Source organism: Taeniopygia guttata, chromosome 19 (assembly GCF_048771995.1).
Source record: "Taeniopygia guttata chromosome 19, bTaeGut7.mat, whole genome shotgun sequence".
Lineage (NCBI taxonomy): Eukaryota > Metazoa > Chordata > Aves > Passeriformes > Estrildidae > Taeniopygia > Taeniopygia guttata.
The window spans coordinates 2,506,669-2,527,000 of record NC_133044.1 but is presented as its reverse complement, the minus strand read 5'-3'; the positions used below and the strand labels follow the sequence as shown (position 1 = coordinate 2,527,000).

At 44.2% G+C, this 20,332-nt stretch overlaps 2 protein-coding genes and 1 non-coding gene across 12 annotated transcripts in view; 2 read left to right on the top strand and 1 right to left on the bottom strand.

Moving 5' to 3' along the window:
• Positions 1–5,901, top strand: part of VMP1 (vacuole membrane protein 1) — a 59,603-nt gene extending 53,702 nt beyond the window's left edge. For all 6 annotated transcript variants that reach the window (XM_032751763.3, XM_072916843.1, XM_032751762.3 and 3 more), the window contains 2 exons: positions 3,733–3,835; positions 5,083–5,901. In XM_032751763.3, coding sequence (XP_032607654.3) covers positions 3,733–3,835; positions 5,083–5,226 — 247 coding nt within the window. In that variant the 3' untranslated portion in view covers positions 5,227–5,901. The remainder of the gene's footprint in view (positions 1–3,732; positions 3,836–5,082) is intronic.
• Positions 5,902–6,618: 717 nt separating this feature from the next.
• MIR21 (microRNA mir-21) lies at positions 6,619–6,690 on the top strand. Its single transcript, NR_049048.1, has one exon. It is a non-coding gene; the product is annotated as a microRNA mir-21 (primary transcript).
• An 8,148-nt stretch (positions 6,691–14,838) lies between these two features.
• Positions 14,839–20,295, bottom strand: TUBD1 (tubulin delta 1). Of its 5 annotated transcripts, none has more exons than XM_030288197.4 (9): positions 20,171–20,295; positions 19,117–19,311; positions 18,704–18,851; positions 18,301–18,517; positions 17,542–17,773; positions 16,706–16,870; positions 15,930–16,052; positions 15,253–15,436; positions 14,839–15,164 (listed from the first exon to the last, which is right to left on the bottom strand). In XM_030288197.4, exons 2-9 carry the CDS (start codon positions 19,286–19,288, stop codon positions 15,062–15,064), a joined length of 1,344 nt encoding a protein of 447 aa, XP_030144057.4. In that variant the 5' UTR covers positions 19,289–19,311; positions 20,171–20,295; the 3' UTR covers positions 14,839–15,061. The 5 variants fall into 5 exon arrangements, with proteins under 5 accessions (XP_030144057.4, XP_002199145.5, XP_032607652.1 ...); XM_002199109.7 differs by having other exon boundaries at positions 19,884–20,213; XM_032751761.3 differs by having other exon boundaries at positions 18,301–18,552; positions 20,171–20,188.
• Between the last annotated feature and the right edge of the window lie 37 nt (positions 20,296–20,332).

Below are 20,332 nucleotides of genomic sequence, written 5' to 3'. Positions count from 1 at the left end.
AAGTGCAAATACCATTTAAAAATAGTTTTAAATAAATATTTTTAATATTAGTGAAAATGCAGACTGGAATATCAAACAGCTTTCTACTTTTTGTAAGTTAGCCCAGGGAAAATTCAATTTTTTCTTCTTTGGGGTAGGTGCTTCATCCTGGTGCCTTGCAGAAAAATCTTTCTGTAGTTACAAAGGTTCTGTTAAAAAAATTTAAAGTTACCCAAAAATCACTTAATGACCAGTGAAAGGCATTTGAGGTACAACTGTTGACAGTTGTTCTTGGAATAGCAAATTAATTAAATTTAAACTCAGATTTGCTGTAACTGGACTGGAAGATTTTGGACTCAAAAACTCCCAATAATTCTGCAGGTTCTTGGTGTAATTTTTAAAATAATCCTCGAGCAACTTTGCTGAATCTGTGTCATGTGGTGCTTCAAAGAGATGGGGAGTTTTGTTTTATTTATTGGAAAAAGAGCTTTAGAATTTGTCTTTTGGATACAAATTGTAGCTGTGAGTTAAAAAAAAAAAAAAAAAAAAAAGTGCATCTGTTTAATTACCAATACCAGGTAATTGTTCTGAAAACAGGCACCAAGAGTGTTTTTTCAGTGAATCCTAATTTTTTATGGGTATTTTCTGTTGAAGTGTTAGAACAGAAATCATGGTTTTGACTGAAATTGTATGATTTTAGTGAATTTAGGATTGCCAAAGGCTACTGCAATTTTGGGGAGCCTGTTCTCAGTTTCAATTCCTTGTGAAACATTAAAGTTTAGAAAAGAATCAGGATAAATCCAAAGGGAAATTTAATATTTAACGTTAAGAGTTTCTAAAACAACTTCTGGATGAAAACAACGTCGGAATCAGAATTTCTCCTTCCATATTCTGGGTTTGAAAGACAATGGGTTTGGTTCCCAAAGGAAAGGAACCCCCGGGAATTGGGTTTGGATTATTCCGGGGTTATCTTCCTGCTGGGAAATTTTGGGTTTTTTGGAGGTGCTGAGTGCAGGAATTGTGATGTAAATGTGGGCCCTGCCTGGTCCCACCCAGATCCCACAAAATTCACCCCCAATTCCCCCTCCCCTCCTGGATCAGCACCGAGGGATCTCTGAGATGGATTTCTGGGGTTTGCAAAGACACAACTCACTTAAACTAAATTTTTTTCAAGATTTTTCGATTGAAGATTGTGCCTTTGGATATCTGGTGGCACATAACTGGGTGATTAAATGATATATTTTTTTCCAAAAATCACCAGTAACCAACACTGTGCTGCTGAGATGGGATTTCAAGAATTTAATGTGGATCCATGATTTTCTAGGTTTTCCTATGCTTATTTTTTACTCTTTATTTAAATCTGTGCACATTTTTTTCAGAATTAAAACTTTTACAAATGTACCAAAAATAGGAGCTGAGGTCCTTGCATTTAGGATCTTGCAGTTCTTTAAAATTGCTTTGATAAAATTACTTTTGTGCACTTAACTAATAGTCATGCCCAGAAAAGGAAACAAAAAGTGAATTATTTAGTGAGAAATCTTTTGAAATATTGTTTTGATGCACCAGGAGCTCCTGAAGGCTCTGCCCTTGGGTTTCATGTCTTTGTTCTGTGCTTAATTCGATTTGGGGACTGACCCAGTTCAGATTTCGGTGAGGAACGGAGTCATTGGAACACCACCCTGTTAATCATTGATCCCTCACCATTTAAATATTCCTCATTTCATAATCATGCAGAAGTTCAAAAGTAAACCATTACCTTGCAGTCGCTCCTCAGGCCTCCCGAGAATTGGGTGAGAAAGAAAAGAAACCTCAAAATGTCGCTGATGTTCAGGCGTGACTCGTCCTGCATCCCTGGGAGAGCTTTTCCCAGGAATGGGCAGTGCTGAGACACCTCTGGAGCATCGGGATCCTTTGGAACATTGACACTTATTGTATAAAATGGATAAGGGACGTGCTTTGAGCACCACAAGGTTGTTTTTTTTTTTTTCCCAGAATTTTTACCAGTCCGGGCACAGAATTTCCTCACCCGGCGGTGAATCACGAGGGAAGCGACCTTTTGCTGGGAAATGGGTTCAAAAAACCTCCTTTGCCCCTGGCCATGAAGGAAATAAATAGATTTGCTGGAGGAGAATGAGACACTTTGTTTCGTGCTTTTCATAAATTCCTAAAATTAGAAAGCTGTTCTTTTTTAATTGGGCTTCGGCCTGGAAAAGAGAATATGGTGTCAGATCAGGAGGCTGAGGGAAGGGAGAGAGAGAATTGTACAACTCCTCGGATGTACACCTGGTGTACCTTGGGTCTGAGGGGTTTCACTAAACCCTCCCTGGAGCAGAGCAGGAGTAGTGGATATAACAAAGCCAAATAATCAAAATTTAGGTGAGTTTTTTTAATGTAGAAGACCACGTGTATGATAATGTACAATGTAGATTTCTTTAAAATTAAACAAAAATCAGAATCTCCCTTCTATTTGCAGTGGAGGTGGTCAGTGATGAGAACTGCCCCGTGCTGGGGTTGGGATGGGCTGGATCCAACTTTGGGAATGTTCTCCCCTCACAGCTCAGACCGTGGGGTTGCTGCTGATAATTTTGAATTTATATTTCAATTTGGGGAGTCTAACAACATAAAAGAAGAACACAGTGATTTCTTTAAACAAAAATCAGGATCTCCCTTCTCTTTGCAGTGGAGGTGGTCTGTGATGAGAACTGCCCCGTGCTGGGGTTAGGATGGGCTGGATCCAACTTTGGGAATGTTCCCACACAGCTCAGGCCCCATGGCCAATAATTTCAAATTTATATATGAATTTGGGGAGTTTAACAACATAGAAGAACACAGTGATTTCTTTAAACAAAAACCAGAATCTCCCTTCTCTTTGCAGTGGAGGTGGTCTGTGATGAGAACTGCCCCGTGCTGGGGTTGGGATGGGGTGGATCCAACTCTGGGAATGTTCTCCCCTCACAGCTCAGGCCGTGCGGTCGCTGCTCATTTCGAATGTATATTTTAATTGGGGAGGTTTTGAAGGGCTGTGAGCATCCTTAGCGGGGTTTGGGTCTCCTGCAGGCAGGATTTGAGGCCGCTGGGAGCGGTGCCGGTCCCATCCCGGCTTTGGAGCGGGGCCGGGGCCGGGCGGCGCTCGGGTCCGGGCTCGGGGCCGCTCCTTTGTTCCTTTGTTAATCCCGGCTCGGGGGAGGCGCCCAGGATCGCTCCCGCATTCTTTGGGGCCGGGATGACGCACGGCTTGTCCTAAAAAGGACTTGGCCGGGCCGAGGGGCCGGCTCCGTGCGGGAGAGGGGCGAGGCTTGGGCCAGCGGTTTCTTTTTTAACCGGGGGATGACACAAGCGAGCCCCAGTCATTTCCTCGTTAATCGGTTCAAACCAGTTCTTACAGGAACTGCCGCTGATAAATGTGGGACTTCTCCGAAGTCATTCATTGGGTTCTCGGCGCTGCTGCCTCCCAGGAAATGCTCCGGCTCTCGCTTCCTCCTCTCTTCCCAGCGCTCTGGGATGTTCTTCTTTTGAAGCACTTTTTGAGGATCTGGGGAAACGCATCCCTCCCGAAGTATCAGATCAAAAGATGAAATGCGATTTATTTCTTGGGTTTCTGTTTTCTCGAGTAGCTTCGAGGTCTCTGCTGAGCTGTGGCTCAGCTGAACTTTGTTCTGATTAGGTAAAGTGGTAAGTTTTAAAAAAATGTTTTTTCGTGTTTTTTTTTCCTCCTCTATTTTATCTTGTTCTCTGGGATGAACTTTCCATCAGTGCTATTCCGAGTATAGGTCCTTCTCTTCAGAAGCCATTTCAAGAATATTTGGAAGCTCAGAGGATAAAACTTCACCACAAATCCGACAGTGCTGTGCCACAGGTAAGACCCTCTCTGCCTCCCTCCCTCCCCGGCTCACTTTTCCCTTCCCTGCCTGCCTTAGACTTGTAGTTGTTACAAACGTAACTCCCCTTTCTATTTGTGAAAGATCTGCACTGACCCAGGGAATAGATAAAAATCTCATTTTAGAAGCAACTCGGGAATTAAAAATGTTAATTGTGTGCTACTGGATTTAAATTCTTTAGAAAAAAAAATTGAAGTGTAAATCAAAACCAGTGGCTTGATACTGCATTAGCTGCCTCTTTGGAAAGTTAAATTTAAGGAGAAAAAAGTTGCCTTTGCACGTGAAATGGTAACAAACGGGGCAGCACCGATGCTTCAGAAGCCGGTGGGATCTGTGGCTCAGTGGGCAGTAAGAGAAATAAAATCCCCAAGCCTTTAGTCTTTGAAAGGACAAGAAATACACTGTTTGGGGCAGGTACAAGAGGCAGAAGTGTCCTTTGATACAGAAAAAGTATTTAAAAATTTTTTTTAAGTATTTCTAAAAACTTACCCTGAATTTTCAGTGGGACAGAGCAGCTTTGACATGAAATTCTTTAGGCTGCTGAGGCATTTTGAGATAAAATCCATGGATCCAACTCACATTTCACGTGCAGTAGTTGGAGCTGTTGGAAATGTCCCTGTGCCCGTTTGTTCCCACAAAAGATCCGGAGCTGGGGAGGCTCTGCCTGGAGCCTGGAAATGCTCGGTGGTTGCTGAGCTGAGCTGAGCTTTGCTGCCCTCCTTTGACAAAAAGCACAGCTTAAAATTCCCCTGAAAAATGCTGCAGAACTTCAAGGACACCGAAGAGTGGGATCCTAATGGGGAAACAAGCCAGAAAAGGCAATTTAGGGAAAAAACCCTATTATTAGCCAACGACCTGATGGTTTTCTGAGCGAGGAACTGGACAGGGAGTGACAGGCAGGGGCTGCTAATTCTGAACGCCACGAATTGTTAAGGAAGCCCAGACAATACTGAGAATAATAAATCACTTTGGGAGCACTGGGAATGATCAGGGATTCGTCATCTGCCCGCCAGTGGATTTTCAGCCCCTCCTGCATTTTCTTTCAAGGGACTAAAGTCGGCTTTGCAGAGGGACCTGCAGGAATCCTGTCAGCTCACACTTGGTTCCTGGTTTTAGTTTGATTAATTGCAGATTAAAGACACTGTCAGGCTTTCCCCTTTCACCCACAACTCTCCGTGTTCCTGTCCACTAATCGTCATTCTCCTCCTCCGTTTTGTCTCTTCAGGGGGAAAACTGGCTATCCTGGATATTTGAAAAATTGGTGATTGTCATGGTTTGTTATTTTATCTTATCTATAATCAACTCCATGGCCCAGAGCTATGCCAAGCGACTGCAACAGAAGATGTACTCAGAAGAAAAAACCAAATGAGCTTGGAAAAAATGGGAAAAACCCCTCACGATGGGTTTTGGCAGACACGAGAAATGATACATCTTTTCATATGTTTAAAAACAGCATCATTCAAAACTGGGGAAAATTTTTAACATCAATTTTCAACTCCTAACAAGTTTGGTTTTTTTTTTTTAATTTTGAAAGTAATTTGGATATTACAGCAACTGTTTCATTGACAAACTTATAAATGTTATGGAAAGGTGTGAATGCTTCATAAGTCTGGGTTGTGTTTTACAGGATGGGCAGTGGGATGTTAAATGGAGCTTAACACAAATGTTGTCTATCCAAATTACTTCCAGAACTGATGATTTAATACTCCCCATCTCCTGACTTAACTTCAAAATCACCTGAGGGTAACATTTTCTTTTGAAGGGTGGCTGGTTTGCTTTTTCCTTAAGTTTCAAGACCATGAAAATGTAAATAACTGAGTCCAGGTCGGGTACAAACTGTTGCATGTCCCTCATGGTGAGGCTGTTCTGTCTGAATTCCCAGTGTCCCATTGCATTGCACGCTGGAAAAGCCGCCCTCTCCAACTTCATGATGTTAGCAGAGATGGTTGATGTCAAAATGCTGAAGCCAACATTTTTTATTCTGTATATTTAGAATGAAGTTAAGATAAAAACTTTATAAAGTCATCTTATGATCATTCCAGAATTTCTTGTGTCAGTCTTTTTAAGCTGTTTCTTTTCCTCTCTCACTTTTGGATGCTCTGTGCATGTTTGCTCATCCTTCCCGCGCTAATGGTGCTCAAACCCTTTGTTCTTTTTTGTTTTGTTCTTTTTTTTGTTTTGTTCTTTTTCTCTTCAGAACTTTTTGCTTAGCAGAGGGAGGAGGAAGGCTGTGCCTTGCTTGAAGCACAGTCAGTGCTTAAGTAGGTGAAATAGAGAACAAGATTTGTTATCCTAAATTCTGCTCAGGTGTTTGCCTCTGAGCCCAGAACTGTGGGCAGTGGAGGAGAGAGGGGGAAGAGTTCAGATTCCAGCTGAAAGCAGAGTTTGTGTCTACCCAGTAATGGTGCAGAGAACTTCAGAGAACCTTTAGCCTCATGCTTTTAAAGTCAAGATTGTTAAGATCAGCACGTGCCAGTTCAGATGTCCAGAAACAGAATTTATACAAAAATGGCTCTTTTCCCTCTTTAGTCCCCACTGCTGCTGTACCTGCATTGCTCTCACCTTGTGCTTGTGAACAATTGGTTTTTATTTTTATCCTAGGGGGGTAAGCAGCGAGAATTAATTTATCTTTCTAAAGAGCATTGTGAGGAGGTGGCCCAGAGCCCAGGCTGGGTGAGGCAGGGCTGGAGGCAGGTGAGGTGAGGGAGGTGTGTTGGAGCCCGTGGTGCTGCCAGCGTCCTGCCATGCCATGGCTGTACCATCCTGTCGGATAGCTTATCAGACTGATGTTGACTGTTGGATCTCATGGCAACAACAGTCGGTAGGCTGTCTGACATTTTGGTATCTCTCATCTGACCCTTCTCATCCATCCCCAGCTGTTTCCATTGAGCATCAGCTGCACGTCCTGTCTGTGCTTGGGCTGGGAGCCAGCTCCAGTCCTGCAGAACAAAGCCTGGTGAAGGTGACGCTCCCCCTGGGCGGGGCTGAGGTTTGTACCGTTCTCTTGGCTTCCCTGGGAACTTCAGGCACTTTGGGGAGGGTTTCCATGGGCTGCTCCAACAAATTCCAGTATCTGCAAGTCCCAGTGCTGCGAGGGAGTTTAAAGCACAAAGGCTGTTCAGCCATTCCTGGTGGTTTTTAAAAGGTGAACAAGATTTAATAAATTTACATTTTTTTTAGCCTGAATATGGCCTTTTGACAATAATGTCGCAAAGAAGTTGTTCTGATACAATTCCAAACCCCACAGCTGTGTTTGGAACTTCACCTTTTCAGCCTACAAACCCTCAGCCTTGCACTTTGTGAGGGATCACCCCAGAGTTCCATTTCCCCTCAGGACACTGGATCAGTGACAGCCCTTGGCTGCTCTCCCCACTTCTTGTGGCAGCTTTTTGGTCCCCAGATCTGTCACCTGAGGGACACAGGTATTTATCAGCCTCTCACACTTCTGGGAGGGGATGGCATTGATGCCATGCTGGGCTGTCCCTGTGTGTTCTCAGGTTGGAATCAGGACACCGCAACAATAACTAAAAAAGAAAATAACCCTTTTCCATAAAGCGTGAGCCAATAAACTGCACATTTCTAAATGCTTTAGAGGTCTCCTTGAAATTCTGAAATTCTGCCTCTTGCCTGCTGGAAAACCACAAGGAAAACTGAAAGCTTTTTCCCACTTTAGGTTCAATATGTTTACATATTTATGGTGTGAAGTACATATATATATATATCTATTGTTCTTCAGCTTGTGTTTCCATGTGTCCATTCCAATAAGCTCTGCTGTTACTTTGAAACTTTCTAACATTATTTAAAGAAGGAAGTGATCATTCTACCTGGGAGATGAGACTTGGTAAAAGGTAAAAATACCCCTAATAATAGAAAGAAAAGTGACACAAACCTGATGAGATTTGCAATGGATAGTTTTATGATTGCTTGAATAAACAAAGAAATAATGTTTCCAAGTGTTTATTTCAGCTGGATTGTTTCCATTCTCTGTATTGAACTCTCCTGGTAACACTGACATTTGCTGTCCCAAACATTCTCCAGTGTGAGCACAGAAGATAATTCAGCAGTTACATTTTGTGCCTTAAGAGAAAGACAGCCTTTAGCATTTGACCTGAAAACATGGATTTTGCTCCCTCAACCCAAAGTTTCCTTTTGTTGTACATACGAAGATTACACATGAAGCAGTCAGTTCAGCGTGTTAGGGACAAATGCAAAGGGAGCTCTTGCAAGAGGAACAGTCTTGGCACAAATCCCTATTTTTAGCTGCCGTTTCTTGCAGTTAGACACTAAATAAAGCATCTTGCTTTTTTTTTTTCTGGGAATGACTGAAAATCACACGGAAGTAACAGTTCTGTAAGAACAACTAATAACTTTAATGTGACAGAAACGAGGTCAGGTGGGGCTGCAGCTCCTCCTCCTCTGTGTTCTCTCCCTGTTTTCCTGCCTGCCCAGAGGATTGTGCCTCCCCACACCTCTGAGAGGGGCAGTGCCCCTCTGCTGGCCATGTCCTCAGAAGAGTCAGAAATGTGCTGCTCCCTGTGCTGGAGTTGTGCCCTCCCTGCCAGTGTCACTCTGTTGCTGTTAAACAGCTCCCTCACAACTCCCCCAGCTGCCTGTTCCTGCTAGAAGATCCTTGTCACTGACACTTGACAGTGGCTTGATGCTGTTCCAGAAAGTCCTTCCCTGCTGTGCTTTTGGGCTTCATTATTTAATTTGTTAGAATCGGCCTCCCTCTCGCTGCAGGCACTGCAAAGCACAAGCAAAACACTTCGGATGTTTCCCTGATTATCAAGCAGAAATATAAATATTAGTGAACAAAATTGATGGCAAGTGTAAAGAAAAGTGGGGCTTGGGTGTGTTCTTTGGAGGTAAAAATGATTGGTTTTCTTTGAAGCACATGGTTAAAAAATACTTTGTAATCAGCGGTTAAAAGGCTGAATGTAGTTATAGATCAGGTGATTGGAATGACTCTCCTGAGATTTAAAATTCTGTTTTTTTGCTGTAAATTTGGTTGTTTTTTTGGAGAAGAAGGAAAAGCAGAAAATAGTGAGTACTTCAGCCAGCTCTTTCCAGCCTGCAGCAGGCGGTGGAGTGTGGGAGTGGGAGGGATCCTGCTGGGCAGGTGAGGGATCAGTGCTGGATCTGTGAAACACCTCTGATGCATTCAGACAGGAGGTGCATATTTGCATATGCTCTTGCAAAGTCATTTGTAGAAGGATTATTGTGAAAAACTCCGAGTCCACTTTGCTAATTCAAAGTGCCTCATGGGAGGCATGAAAAGCGGCCTGAATTTCTTCATACACTTCACTTGTTTATTGGTGCATCCACTCGGCTTTCATGAAGGGCAGCAGAACATTGTTCTGGCAGGGGGAGAGGCTGGAACAACCTGGGTCAGCTGTCACAAGAGGGGAAGGAGCTCAAACAGAAACTCACCCCTGTTCTGTCCCCTCCCAGCAAACGGGGAGAGCCCTGCAGTCAGTGACTGCTTGGAATGTGTTCAAAATTCAGGGGAAAAACCTTGTATTTTGGTCAAAAAAGGGGATTATTACCGTGTTTGAATTACAAGTGAAGAGGCTGTTGAGGCCACTCAGCCCTCACTGCTGGTGGTGGAACAAAGGTGCAAATGTGAACATGTGGAATGAGCCCAGTTTGGGGTTACTTTGCTTTAGCACTGCCCTTTGTTGTGCTGAAAAGGTTTTATTAATTTATTATTGTTATTATCCCTGAATTGAGTCAAAGAGCAGTGACTCCATTAGCATTAAACCAAAGGTCACCTTTCAGCAGAGCTCGTTTGAGGAGCTGCTCAGCTTCTGTGGAATCTTCCGTGTTCCAGGGCAGTGGCTCCCAGCTGATTTTTGGGTGTTCCCGGGGCTGCCCGGGCAGTGGCCATGAGGAAACCGGCGGCTCCTTCCTGCTGCAGGGCGAGAGGGAGCGGGGGCAGCTCGGGGATTGTTCCTGCTCTGCTCACAGCCACGCCCGCCTCCTGGAGCCGGCTCTGCAGCCTCCAGAATGCCTTGGTGGCTCTGGTGGCTTTGGGATCACCTGTAAGAGTCTTAGCAGAGCTTGTTTCATCTGCAGGAGGTGACCTTGTGGTGCCTCTTTGTGCTCTCAGGAAGGAACCTGGCAGTTCTCTTGCAGGAGCTGCTGCTGATTAAAACATCAATACCTTGTTCAAGGCTCACACTTTGAGGGACTGTGGCTTTCCTCAGAAAGGTTATTAGGCTTTTTCCATCCTTTGATGGGAAAACACAAGTTTCTGTGCTCAGCAATTCTGTCTCAGAGAGAAAACTCACATTCAGATTTACAACATCATGCAAATCTCACTATGGTCACAAAACCTCTCTGGGCTGGTTGGGAACCTCACTGCTCCCGGTGCCTGGTTTGCTGCAGCTGCTTTCTGGAAAACTCTTAATATTTAGGATATTTTCATAAGGTTTCATTTCTCAGATTCCTGGATTTGTCGGTCTCTCCTCAGCCCAGCTGACCTCTTGTGACACAGGCAGTGCATTCCTGGGTGTTGTGTAAGGCTCGAGGTGGGGAGCAGCAAGGAAGAAACTTTTAAGATGCCTGAAGCCGGTATTTACTTGACTTCCAACTAATGGATGCCAAAACCATTTTCAAAGCAGTATTTTGCTACTGCAAGTGGTGATTTTAATTCTGTTGCCTCCTTTAACTCCTGTACAAAGTGTCTCTCCCACTTCCAGGTGGCCTCGTGGCTGCCCAGGAGGAGCCAGGTGTTTGTGGGGGAAATGAGGCAATCTGTGGCAGCAGATTCCAGCTGTGACTGAGAGATCCTTCTAATTCAGTGGGAAAGGAAAGGCTTGAAGTGTTGTTGGCAGAGCCTGAGAGCCCTTGCTTGAAGCTGTCACTGCTGTCCCTTCCCTCGAGCCTTGGAGCCCTCTCTGCCCTCGTGTGGAGCCACTTTTGGCCAAGTTCAAGCCTGTTCCCTGCAGGTTTGCTCAGCTGAACAGGACCTGCCACGTGCTGATATTGCTGTAAGTGAGCTCTCCTTTCACAGCACTCATCAACTTTGTGTCTGGTTTTTATGTGAAAATGCTGGGTTTGAGGGGAAGCCTGACTAAATCTCTATAGAGGAAAAGAATATGAAACTCTGAGCTAGTGGCTGGTGGGGGAAATGGAAGCTTTCTTCTTGGGAGCAGAGTATTTCATTGGATTTTTGGTCTTTCATTGCCAAATTTCTGGTTTTGACTTTTATCAGTTGCATTTGGTTTCTTCATCAAAATTCAGCCTATAAAGGAAATATTCACAACAGCAAATCACTCCATAAACACAATTGCTGACTTCAGTGACTCCCAGTCAGCTAACACAGGCTGGAATTGCGCAAAGTGGGGTGGGGAGGAAACTTGCCAGAATTTTCTTTGCAAGTGGCAGAAGGCCAGGCCAGCCAGCAGCTCCATGGAGAGATGGATCCTTGGAGTCAGGATTGTTCCAGGCCACGAGGGCAGCAGAACTGTGAATTAGTGCCCAGTCTCAGCATCCTCACTGAGGAGATTGCAGGGAGCAGCCCCAGCAGCCCAGTCCAGGCAGGATTTGATTCCACCTTCAGCCTGTGGGATGGGGCCACTTCCCATCCTCTCCGAGGGCTCTGCTCTCCTCTAAATGATCCTTTACATCTTGGAGGCTGCTGGGCAGAAATTCAAATCCAATCCTGCCTTCTGCCCACAATTACACCACTCTCAGGCAACTGAAGTGTATTTTTGTGAGCCTTAAATAAACATGACATTGTCCATGTAACCAAATATGTACAATAATCATTTTTGCAGAATGCACCCATTTCAGTGCAAATCCAACACGGGGCTCATTTCTCCTCATACAAACAGTGAAACAAAAGCTCAAGCAATGTTTTTCTGTTTTGGTTGGGTTTTTTTTTTTTTTTTGGTTTAACCAGTGGCTTATTTTAGTTTCTCTACTTAGTGTGCTTTTTACTTTTAAAATAGGAATTTTGGCCTAGAGAACACCCTCAGTTTACTGATTTTTCTATCTTGCAGTATAACATTTGGGATTTTTAGGTTTGGTTTTAAGAAGGTTTCTAGCACCTAATTCACACAGATAAGAGAGTCATGCTTAGGAGCCACTGTTTGATATCTCTCAGGCTTGTATGAACATGGGGTTAAAATTTACATTTCTTCCATGATCTTTATCATGGAGCACCTTTACTCTAAAAATTGCCTTGATTTCCTGACGAGCAGCTTCTCCAATCTCCTCTCTGGAGTCTTTTCCACCGTTTCCCTGTGGCTGGCAGGAACATTTCTTTCTTGCGGCTCCTGGAAAGGGTTAAGCGGGGTTGTGCTGCTCCAGGGCGGGGGCTGAGTCCTGCCCAGCCCGGGCAGGGAAGCGCTCGCTCCGCAGGGAGGGATTGCCACAATGCGGGCTCAGAAGGGACCATTGTGAGCCCCAGTTGGGCTGAAAGAGCCGGAAAGGCTCCGCGCTTCAAATTCAGGATTATCAGCTCCACTTCCAGGCCGTTAAAACTGTCCGGGCTGTGCCTCGAGAGCGTGGGCAGAGGCTGGAGCAGGAAGCTCCGGGGGAATTTGCTGCTTTGGAAAAGCTCTGTCTGGGCTGCCCCTGAGGAAAGGCAGCAGCTCAGTTCCTTTTGGAAGTTTTTTGTGCTATATCGGATCCATGAATCACTTTCCTGATTCCTCTTGTGCAGTTTTTAAAGTGGAGTCCAGCAAAAAAGATTTCTTTAAAGTACACTCAGTCCTATTTCCTTCTGGATGTTTGGGCTCTCATTTAATAATATTTATCTAAACTAAATTTATTAGCAAATGCAGAAAGTAAATTATTCATTCTAGGCCCTTTTGTACATTAGTGTTTCAACTTGTAATTTGAATATAATTTCCTATTTTCATGTATTAAACCCTGGTTGTTGTGGGAACCAAAGATTTTTCTCTCTTACATATTTCCATCCTTCCTGTGCTGATACTGAATCTAACCTTAAAAACACCAGTATCCATTTCTGCCCAAGTAAATAAATTGTAACTAAATTGCCAAACACTTACTGTGTTTAAAACATTTTAGGTTATTAAAGGTTATTTTTTATTTTGGTGGGGTTATTTTGCTTTGTTTGTGGGTTATTTTTTGGGGAGTAGGATTTGTTTTGGGGTTTTTTTTGTGGTCAAATAAATGTTCTCCTATTCATGAAATGTCTGCTATAGTTAGAATTCCTGAATCAACTTCCAAGTGAGCTGCACCTGTCCTTTCCAACGAACAATAGTTAGATTTGGAGCATTGTTCCTGGGTTTATGGACATCCTGTGGGGACTTTGCCTACAACAAGCAAGGTCAAGGCCACTGATTCTGCTGTTCCTGTCTCTGAGCCATTGGCTTGTGCTGACCTTTGATCTACCTCTTTAATTGTAATTGTTAATGAAATAAAGGCCTTCTTCTAGGCTCTATTTACAGAATTAATTTTATCAATTACATAGAGAATTACTCCTCCACTTTTTCATATAATTGCAGGTGATGACTATTTGATAGTGGCTGTTCACTTCCTGTCACTTTGACCCTCTCCACATCCTGGGGAAAAAATAAAGGAATCCCATCATAGATCAAAAAAAATGAAGGCTGAGTTTGGGAAAGGGTGTGAGAATTTCAGGACTGAAAAACATTCACAGGAAGAAGCTTAGATGCCTAAAACAATTCCTGTCTGCCTCTGCTTCAGAGCAATAAGGGATTATAGCAGCTAAAATTCAAATTTTTGCTTTGGGGTTAGACATCTTACCTGTGTGCTGTGTTTCCTGACATGGCACAAATTCTGCCATCAAACAAACAAAAAAGACCAAATATCCTGCTCCATAAGCCTGAAGTGCCATAAAAAATAACAAATATGGTTCTATATCATTCATAGGTTCACTGAGCACCTGCTGTGTTTGCTTCATGCTCAGAATTATGAATACAGAGAGATAACATGAGGTTATTTCTGCAATAAAGCTATTTATCACTACAGCACTACAATGACCCATTGCTCTCTTCCTTGTTTCTCAGGGAACTTACCTGTCCTTAGCCTTTTGAAAAACTCTTTTACCTGTTCTGTGAAGAAGGAAAAGGATTCCTGGGACTTGGCCATTTTTTCATGGAGTTACCTATTCTCATTTCTGATACTGGAAATTCTGTTTGGGATCTGTTGAAAACACCAGGGGAATTTATTTCTGTGTTGCTGAACATCCTGTGCCTTTTGGAGGAGGGAGAAGCTCACCATGGTCTCCTTTCCTGACCCTTTGTTCCTGCAAACTCGAATTGCCTGTGCTGTTTGTCTGAATTTCTTGTGCAATCTTTCCTGCAGTTCTTTCTGTGAAAATACCCAAATTAGACAATGGTTGAAAGTGGCAGAAACAGCAGAAAATCCCTTCTGACCAGAGCAAGCTCTGAGCTGCCATCTTTTGAATGAAATGGCACTAAAACCTGAAGGTGCACTGTGAAATTTGTCCATTTGTCAAGGAAAAAGTCCTTAAGACTGATTTAACTCTTTTAATTTTTGGTCTGTGAGATTATTTTTGTGGGAGAACAGTGGGATATGGGGAGGGAATGGCAAGAATTCCCAAAGCTCTCCCTACCAATAATGAAGAGCAGAGTGAGGCAGAAGAGAGCTCAGTGTTACAAGGTAATCTTTAATTCTACTGTACTCTTTTATGAATTTTATTTCAGTGGGTGCCTTCCCAAGTCATTCCATCCCTTCTCCTGCCAGGAGGGAGCTGCAGCTTCCCAGGGCACCACCTTGTGGTCGTGGTAAAACTCAGGCCAAAAGGAGCCAAGTCCTTAAATTTGCTTTAGAAACTAGAAAATATATTGTATTTATAGTATCAAATTGTAAGTTCTTACATCTGCAATCTACCAGCCATCCTCATCGCCAATATGTTTAAATAATTAACAAGTTAATTAACTTATAACTTGGAGAAAAACAGGAGTTGTAGTTTTGCTTAGTGAAACGGTCAGAAAAGGATACAGCTACAGTATATAGCAAATGTATTGAAAAATAGGTATTTATTAGATATATTAAAAAAGAATAATATGAATATATGAATATATTAGTTCAGATTCAGTTCTTGCTCTTCAGACACGCTCACAAACACAGACACTCTGCTCCTAAGACTGAAAAATAAATCCACTCAATAATTTACATACTTGACGGAAGGTTCTTCCAGCTTGGAAAATCTCTATTTCAGACCATCTTAACAAAGAAATAAATCACAGATTGGTGTAACTGGAGATAACTTGTTCCAGGGTTGTGAAGCAGTCCAGGAAATCTTCCTCTTGGATTCCAAACTTTGCGTACTGGTGAAGGTAAGCTCTGTGTGTTGAAGAATGGGTCAGACATTAGAAATCAGCAAAGATATTGGCAATTATTAGTGAAGTACAGCATAATTATTTTCACTTACTTGGAAGCAAACATATTCCAAGCTTTTCCTACGATGCTGTCAAGAGGTTTCAGCAGGAACTGGCTGTTGCTGACCAAAGCAGCAGACTTTTCATACTTGTTAAATGCTCTGGGAGTTTTCCATGCATTGAAAGCATCCTGAGGGTTTAGCCATGATGTGTATAACGAGGGATCTTGGAAACTTCCTGTAGCAGAAACAGGACAGCCCTTTGGACAAAACCCACACATGATCCCTGTGTGGCCTAATCAGTGCTGCCAGATCAGTTCAGGCCTGGAAAAATATCTGCAGAGTGGGTAGTCTGTTGAAAATACAACTATTAAACAGACTCCTTAGATTATCTAGAAGCACACTGGTGTGGATACTCCAGCTGTCAGCAATGCTCATCACTCCAGAAACAGCTAGATGTATTTTCAGACATTATAGCCAAGAATTCCAGATATACACTTGAGTCTCTTCCTCCTTCCCTCAAGTGCTTCAGGAAACTCAGAAGTAAAACACAACAGCCCTAAGCAATTAGACAGTGTGGCCTTGGACAGCAAAATGTTTCTAGAGGGAATATCAACCTTAGGAGTCAAATGTGTGGTCTTGGGATGTTTCCACTTGTATCAGATCTGGCTGCAAAGTCAGCAGTGAGATGTGAAACCAGACCCCCTGAGGTGCTGCGCTCCTCCTCTTACCCAAGTCCACGCCATGCACATCTTTTCCTCTCAGGATAACCAGGTTGGCAATGGAAGTGTTAAAGTGCAGGGGTTTGTTTGTGGAGGGGATGGAGGATGGTGGTCGTACTTGCCAATCAATACCTTTGGGATTTGGAAAAAAAAGAGATGGAAAAGCAAGTTAATGTTTTGTGAAGATGCAGATGGGAACTATCATTGTGCCCCAAACTGAGACCACACTGGAGTTTGTGGCTGCTGCACATGAATGAAGCAGCAATCACACAATTCCCAGAGAAAACCACTGCTAATCCAGCAGGATTTGCCTGGCAGTCACTCTGCCAGAGAAAATAGATACCTGTTTCTATACTTAGCAAGCCTCCAGCCCATTCCTTGCATAACTGGAGCTGTAACTGAATTCTCCATGTAAATTAAATGGGAGAGCTGAGCCTGATTTCTATGCTTAGAAGGTGTAAAAAGAAAAAGCAGAGCTCACCATCCAAGGAATGTTCCAAATGAGTTATGTAAATTAAGTGCACAGCCACAGACTGCCAGTTTGGTTTGTGTATTTCCAATAGTTATAATTAACTGAGATGTCTGGAAGCAGAGCAGGAGAATCTGGGAGCTGCTGTGGCAGCTGAGGGAATGGTGAAAGGAGCAGCTGGTTTTGTGGGGGCAAATTCCTACTGAGGGCAACAGCTTCATTGTGAACTCTACAAAACATCCAGCTTTATTGCATCTGCACAAATGAGTGTTTTTATAAAAGAGTGATGGAGAGTGAGAGAGTGGGGTTTATTTACCTTCCTCCATTTGAGCATTAGCAATGAGCATCTGCCTGAGGTGTTTGATGAGGCCAGGCCAGCTGAAGGTGCTGTAGGGCAGGGAGCTCTCAGGCATCTGGGGGATGTTCCTCAGGCCCAGCATCCTGAACTCGGGATGTGGCACCAGCGACTCCATTAACTCTCCTGAAAGGAGAAATCAACAGCTGCTCATGTTTGACAAAAATATTGCACAGGGCAGCTAAAGTGGGAGAAGAGTGATGAATGTTCAGAGATTCAGCAATTTCGAAGCCATGCAAACTTGCTGTGTATTACTGAGTTCTATACAGGGTGTAGTAGCTTTTATTTTACAGTTTAGGTCAAAATCTCAAGGAGTCTCTCTGAACTCCAGACAGATGTGGAAGTTTAATTTTATAAGCAATAAGGGCAACTTTCTCTAATTCTTTCAAGGTACAAATGTCAGTCTGCTGCATGTTGCTGCCCAGTTCTCTGCTCACCTCTTCTGCTGAGCATAACTCAAAACTCTGTTTCAGCTCATGCAAACTTCTAACCCAAACTGAAATGTGAAACTCAGTCCAAAATTACTGCCCTGAGCAAATTTCCTCTGAAATGTAAACAGGTACAAGAGTGTCTGTTTTCACTTGAAAAAGGAGAAACAGGGTTCTTTTGGTGAAGAATGAAACCAGAAGTCGGGGGAATCTATTTTTGACTCTGCTACATCAGGATTGAACGTCTAAATTGGTCTTTTCCTGTCTTAAAACTTGGGATGTATCCAAATACTTGAGCAAGGAGACTGAAGAATTTCAGTTTCCAGCTGAAGTGACCCCAGAAAGGTGTGTGGGTGCTGGGTGTGGTACCTAAAGGGTTCCTGCTGTAGCCTGAGCCCCCTCCTGCTGTGTGAGTGGGCTGGAAAACACTGCCCAGCTGGTGGGCAATGACTTGATTGACATCCCTGAAGGAAATCTGTTTGATATTCATCAGTTGGGCACAGATCTTGTGGATGACATCATTTTCATGGACAAGAAGGGCATCTGATGAGTGGTACAGATGTGACAGAGTCAAAACAGAGTTGTAGTTTTGAACAATGACCTGGAAGCAAACAAAAAAACACACACAAAGAAGAGACAAACAATTTAATCTCCTTTTAGTTTATAATCCCCTGGCTCCTGCTGTTTCCTCAGTTATGATTTAGGAAGTGATTCATTTTCTTTGCCAGAGTGCAGAATGAGGTCAGCAGCTCAGAGCCTTTTCATGGAAAGAGGGCAAGAGCTGTGAAAATCAGGTTATCCATCTCCCTCCATACAAACATGCTGGAACCAGATCTGCCTGGGAACTGATTACAATGCTGAGATAAGAGCATATCAGGAGATTTCTAGTTAGATATCACAGCTTCTTGTGAATCTGCATCACTTCAGCATTAAATTATCACAAAGATTTTTTTGATGAAAATTCTTTATCTGTGATACTGTAATCACTTGAACTTTTTCAGTATAAAATATACCAGTTTTCTAATTTACTTCTGTTGTAGATATTTTGTTAAAAAAAAAACAGTGATTATAAGCTCATAAATTTTATGTAAACTATTATTAGTTATTAAAAGGCAACATGACATTCACCTCCCCAGTGCCATAGGGCCAGACCACATGGTTCAGTATGAAGGAGGTTGGAAAAGCATCTCTCAAACACTGGGTCACAAATGCTCCCAGGCCTGATCCTGTGCCCCCAGCCATGCTCATGATTGTGAAAAATCCCCCGAGCCGATCACATTTCTCTGCTTCTTTCTGCACCAGGTTCATGATTGCTTCTTTGTGTCTGGGCCCATGAACAGAGTAACTGTGGGGTAACACAAAACAGCAAGACAGGGCAGGCTGCATCAAAATAAAAGCACAAAGGTGAAGTTATTCACATAGCAAATTTTAATTTAGCTGCCACAGCTGCTGCATTACCACTCTTAGGGAGTCTGAGCAGCTCATCAGCCTCCAGAACTCCCTCAGGGAAGCTTGAGGCAGCTGTTCCTACCCGTTGGCCCAGTTGTTCCCAGATCCTTGCTTCTGGCAGAAGTGTGAGTGGCTGCTGTACTTCCAGTGGCCAGACCTGGCAGCCATGGATAAGGTCTGGCTGATCACTTTGGGCTCCATGTCAACAAGCACAGCCCGGGCAACAGGTACTGCACAGGAAGGAAAACAAAATTGGGGAAAAAGTGCTGATTATTTAGGTGGGATGGATGGATACAATGTCCCACTTCAGCTAAACTCATAATGGGGACAATACAGAAAGGATTTGGCCATGCCCTGATTGCTGCTGAGCCATTTATTGTGCCAAAACCAAATCTGAGCTCCAGAGAGCACACATCTCTCATGAAATAAACCATTTGATGTTTGTGTGTGCTGAAATCAGACCCTGAGAGGGGAAAAAGCCCTTTAAAGCTGTACCTGCAGACTCCTCCTCGCAGAAGAACCGTTCCTTGCAGGAATCTTGGTAGGATCCATTCTCCTTCTTGGAACACAACCCGTGGGTGCCACGGATGTCACTGCAGAGAGCACTGAACACCTCCTGCCCAATCTGGTTCCCACACTGCCCAAGCTGCACCGTGACAATTGACATCCTTATTCACTTGGTATTTAAGCCTGAAAAAGAAAATTATTTATTTTCTCACTTTTGCTTGGTAAAGCAGGGTAGGAACAATCAATTATAACTCAAGAGTTACGGGACTAGGATGCAAAATTGGAAAACTTAAGCCAGTTCAAAAATGTTGCTATTTTCCAGTTGAGAGCTGCACCAGGCCTGATGCCAGAGCCTGCTGAGGTGACAAAAGGATTCCCTGGAGAATTCCCCTTGTTTCCACCACACACAGCAAACTGTTTCGACTCCATCCTGCTATGTTTTGACATTTCTCCCCACCCAGCATTTGACAGCAGCTCTGCTTTCTCATTTTTCTATCCCTTCACAGAAAAAAGGTAATTTTTTTTTTTTTAACTCTCTTGGTTATTCTGGGCTGCTGTTCCTCACTGCCATCCCAGCCGTGCCTCAGCACTCCTTGGATCGCTGTCCGTGCCTGTGGGGCAGGTACGAGCTCACTGCCATGCCCACCCGCGTCGGGCCAAGCCGGGTGTCACTGGGAAACCGAGTCACGCAAAAAATTTAAAAATATCTGAATTATTGCCAGAAAACGCTCATGTCCAAAGCGTACGACACCGACCCTCCCGTGTGGATGAGAATCGAGACCGACTCCTGGGGGAGCCTCACTCGGGTCGCCGCGGCCACAGGACCCCCTCAGGGCCGGTCTCCCCCTCAGGGAACGCCGCCATCTTCCCGGCGCCGCCTCTCAGGCTGCCCCTCGGTCCCGAGCCCGTCCCAGAGCCTTCCTCCTCAACAGCCCGTCCCGGGATCGCGCTGTCCGTGCAGGTCCCGCGGTCGGTCCCGGTCCCGCTGTCCGTGCGGGTCCCGCGGTCCCGGTCCCGCCCCCCGCGCTCCCTCAGCGCTCACCTCGTCCCCGCCTGCGCGCGCATGCGCACCGCGCGTTTCGGGCAGGCGGCCCGGCCGCTCCCGCCCGCGGCGGCTTCACGGCGCCCTCTGCGCACGCGCCACCCGCGCGGCTTCACCGCGGTCTCCGCGCAGGCGCCGCTGCCGCTGCCGGGGCCGGGAGGC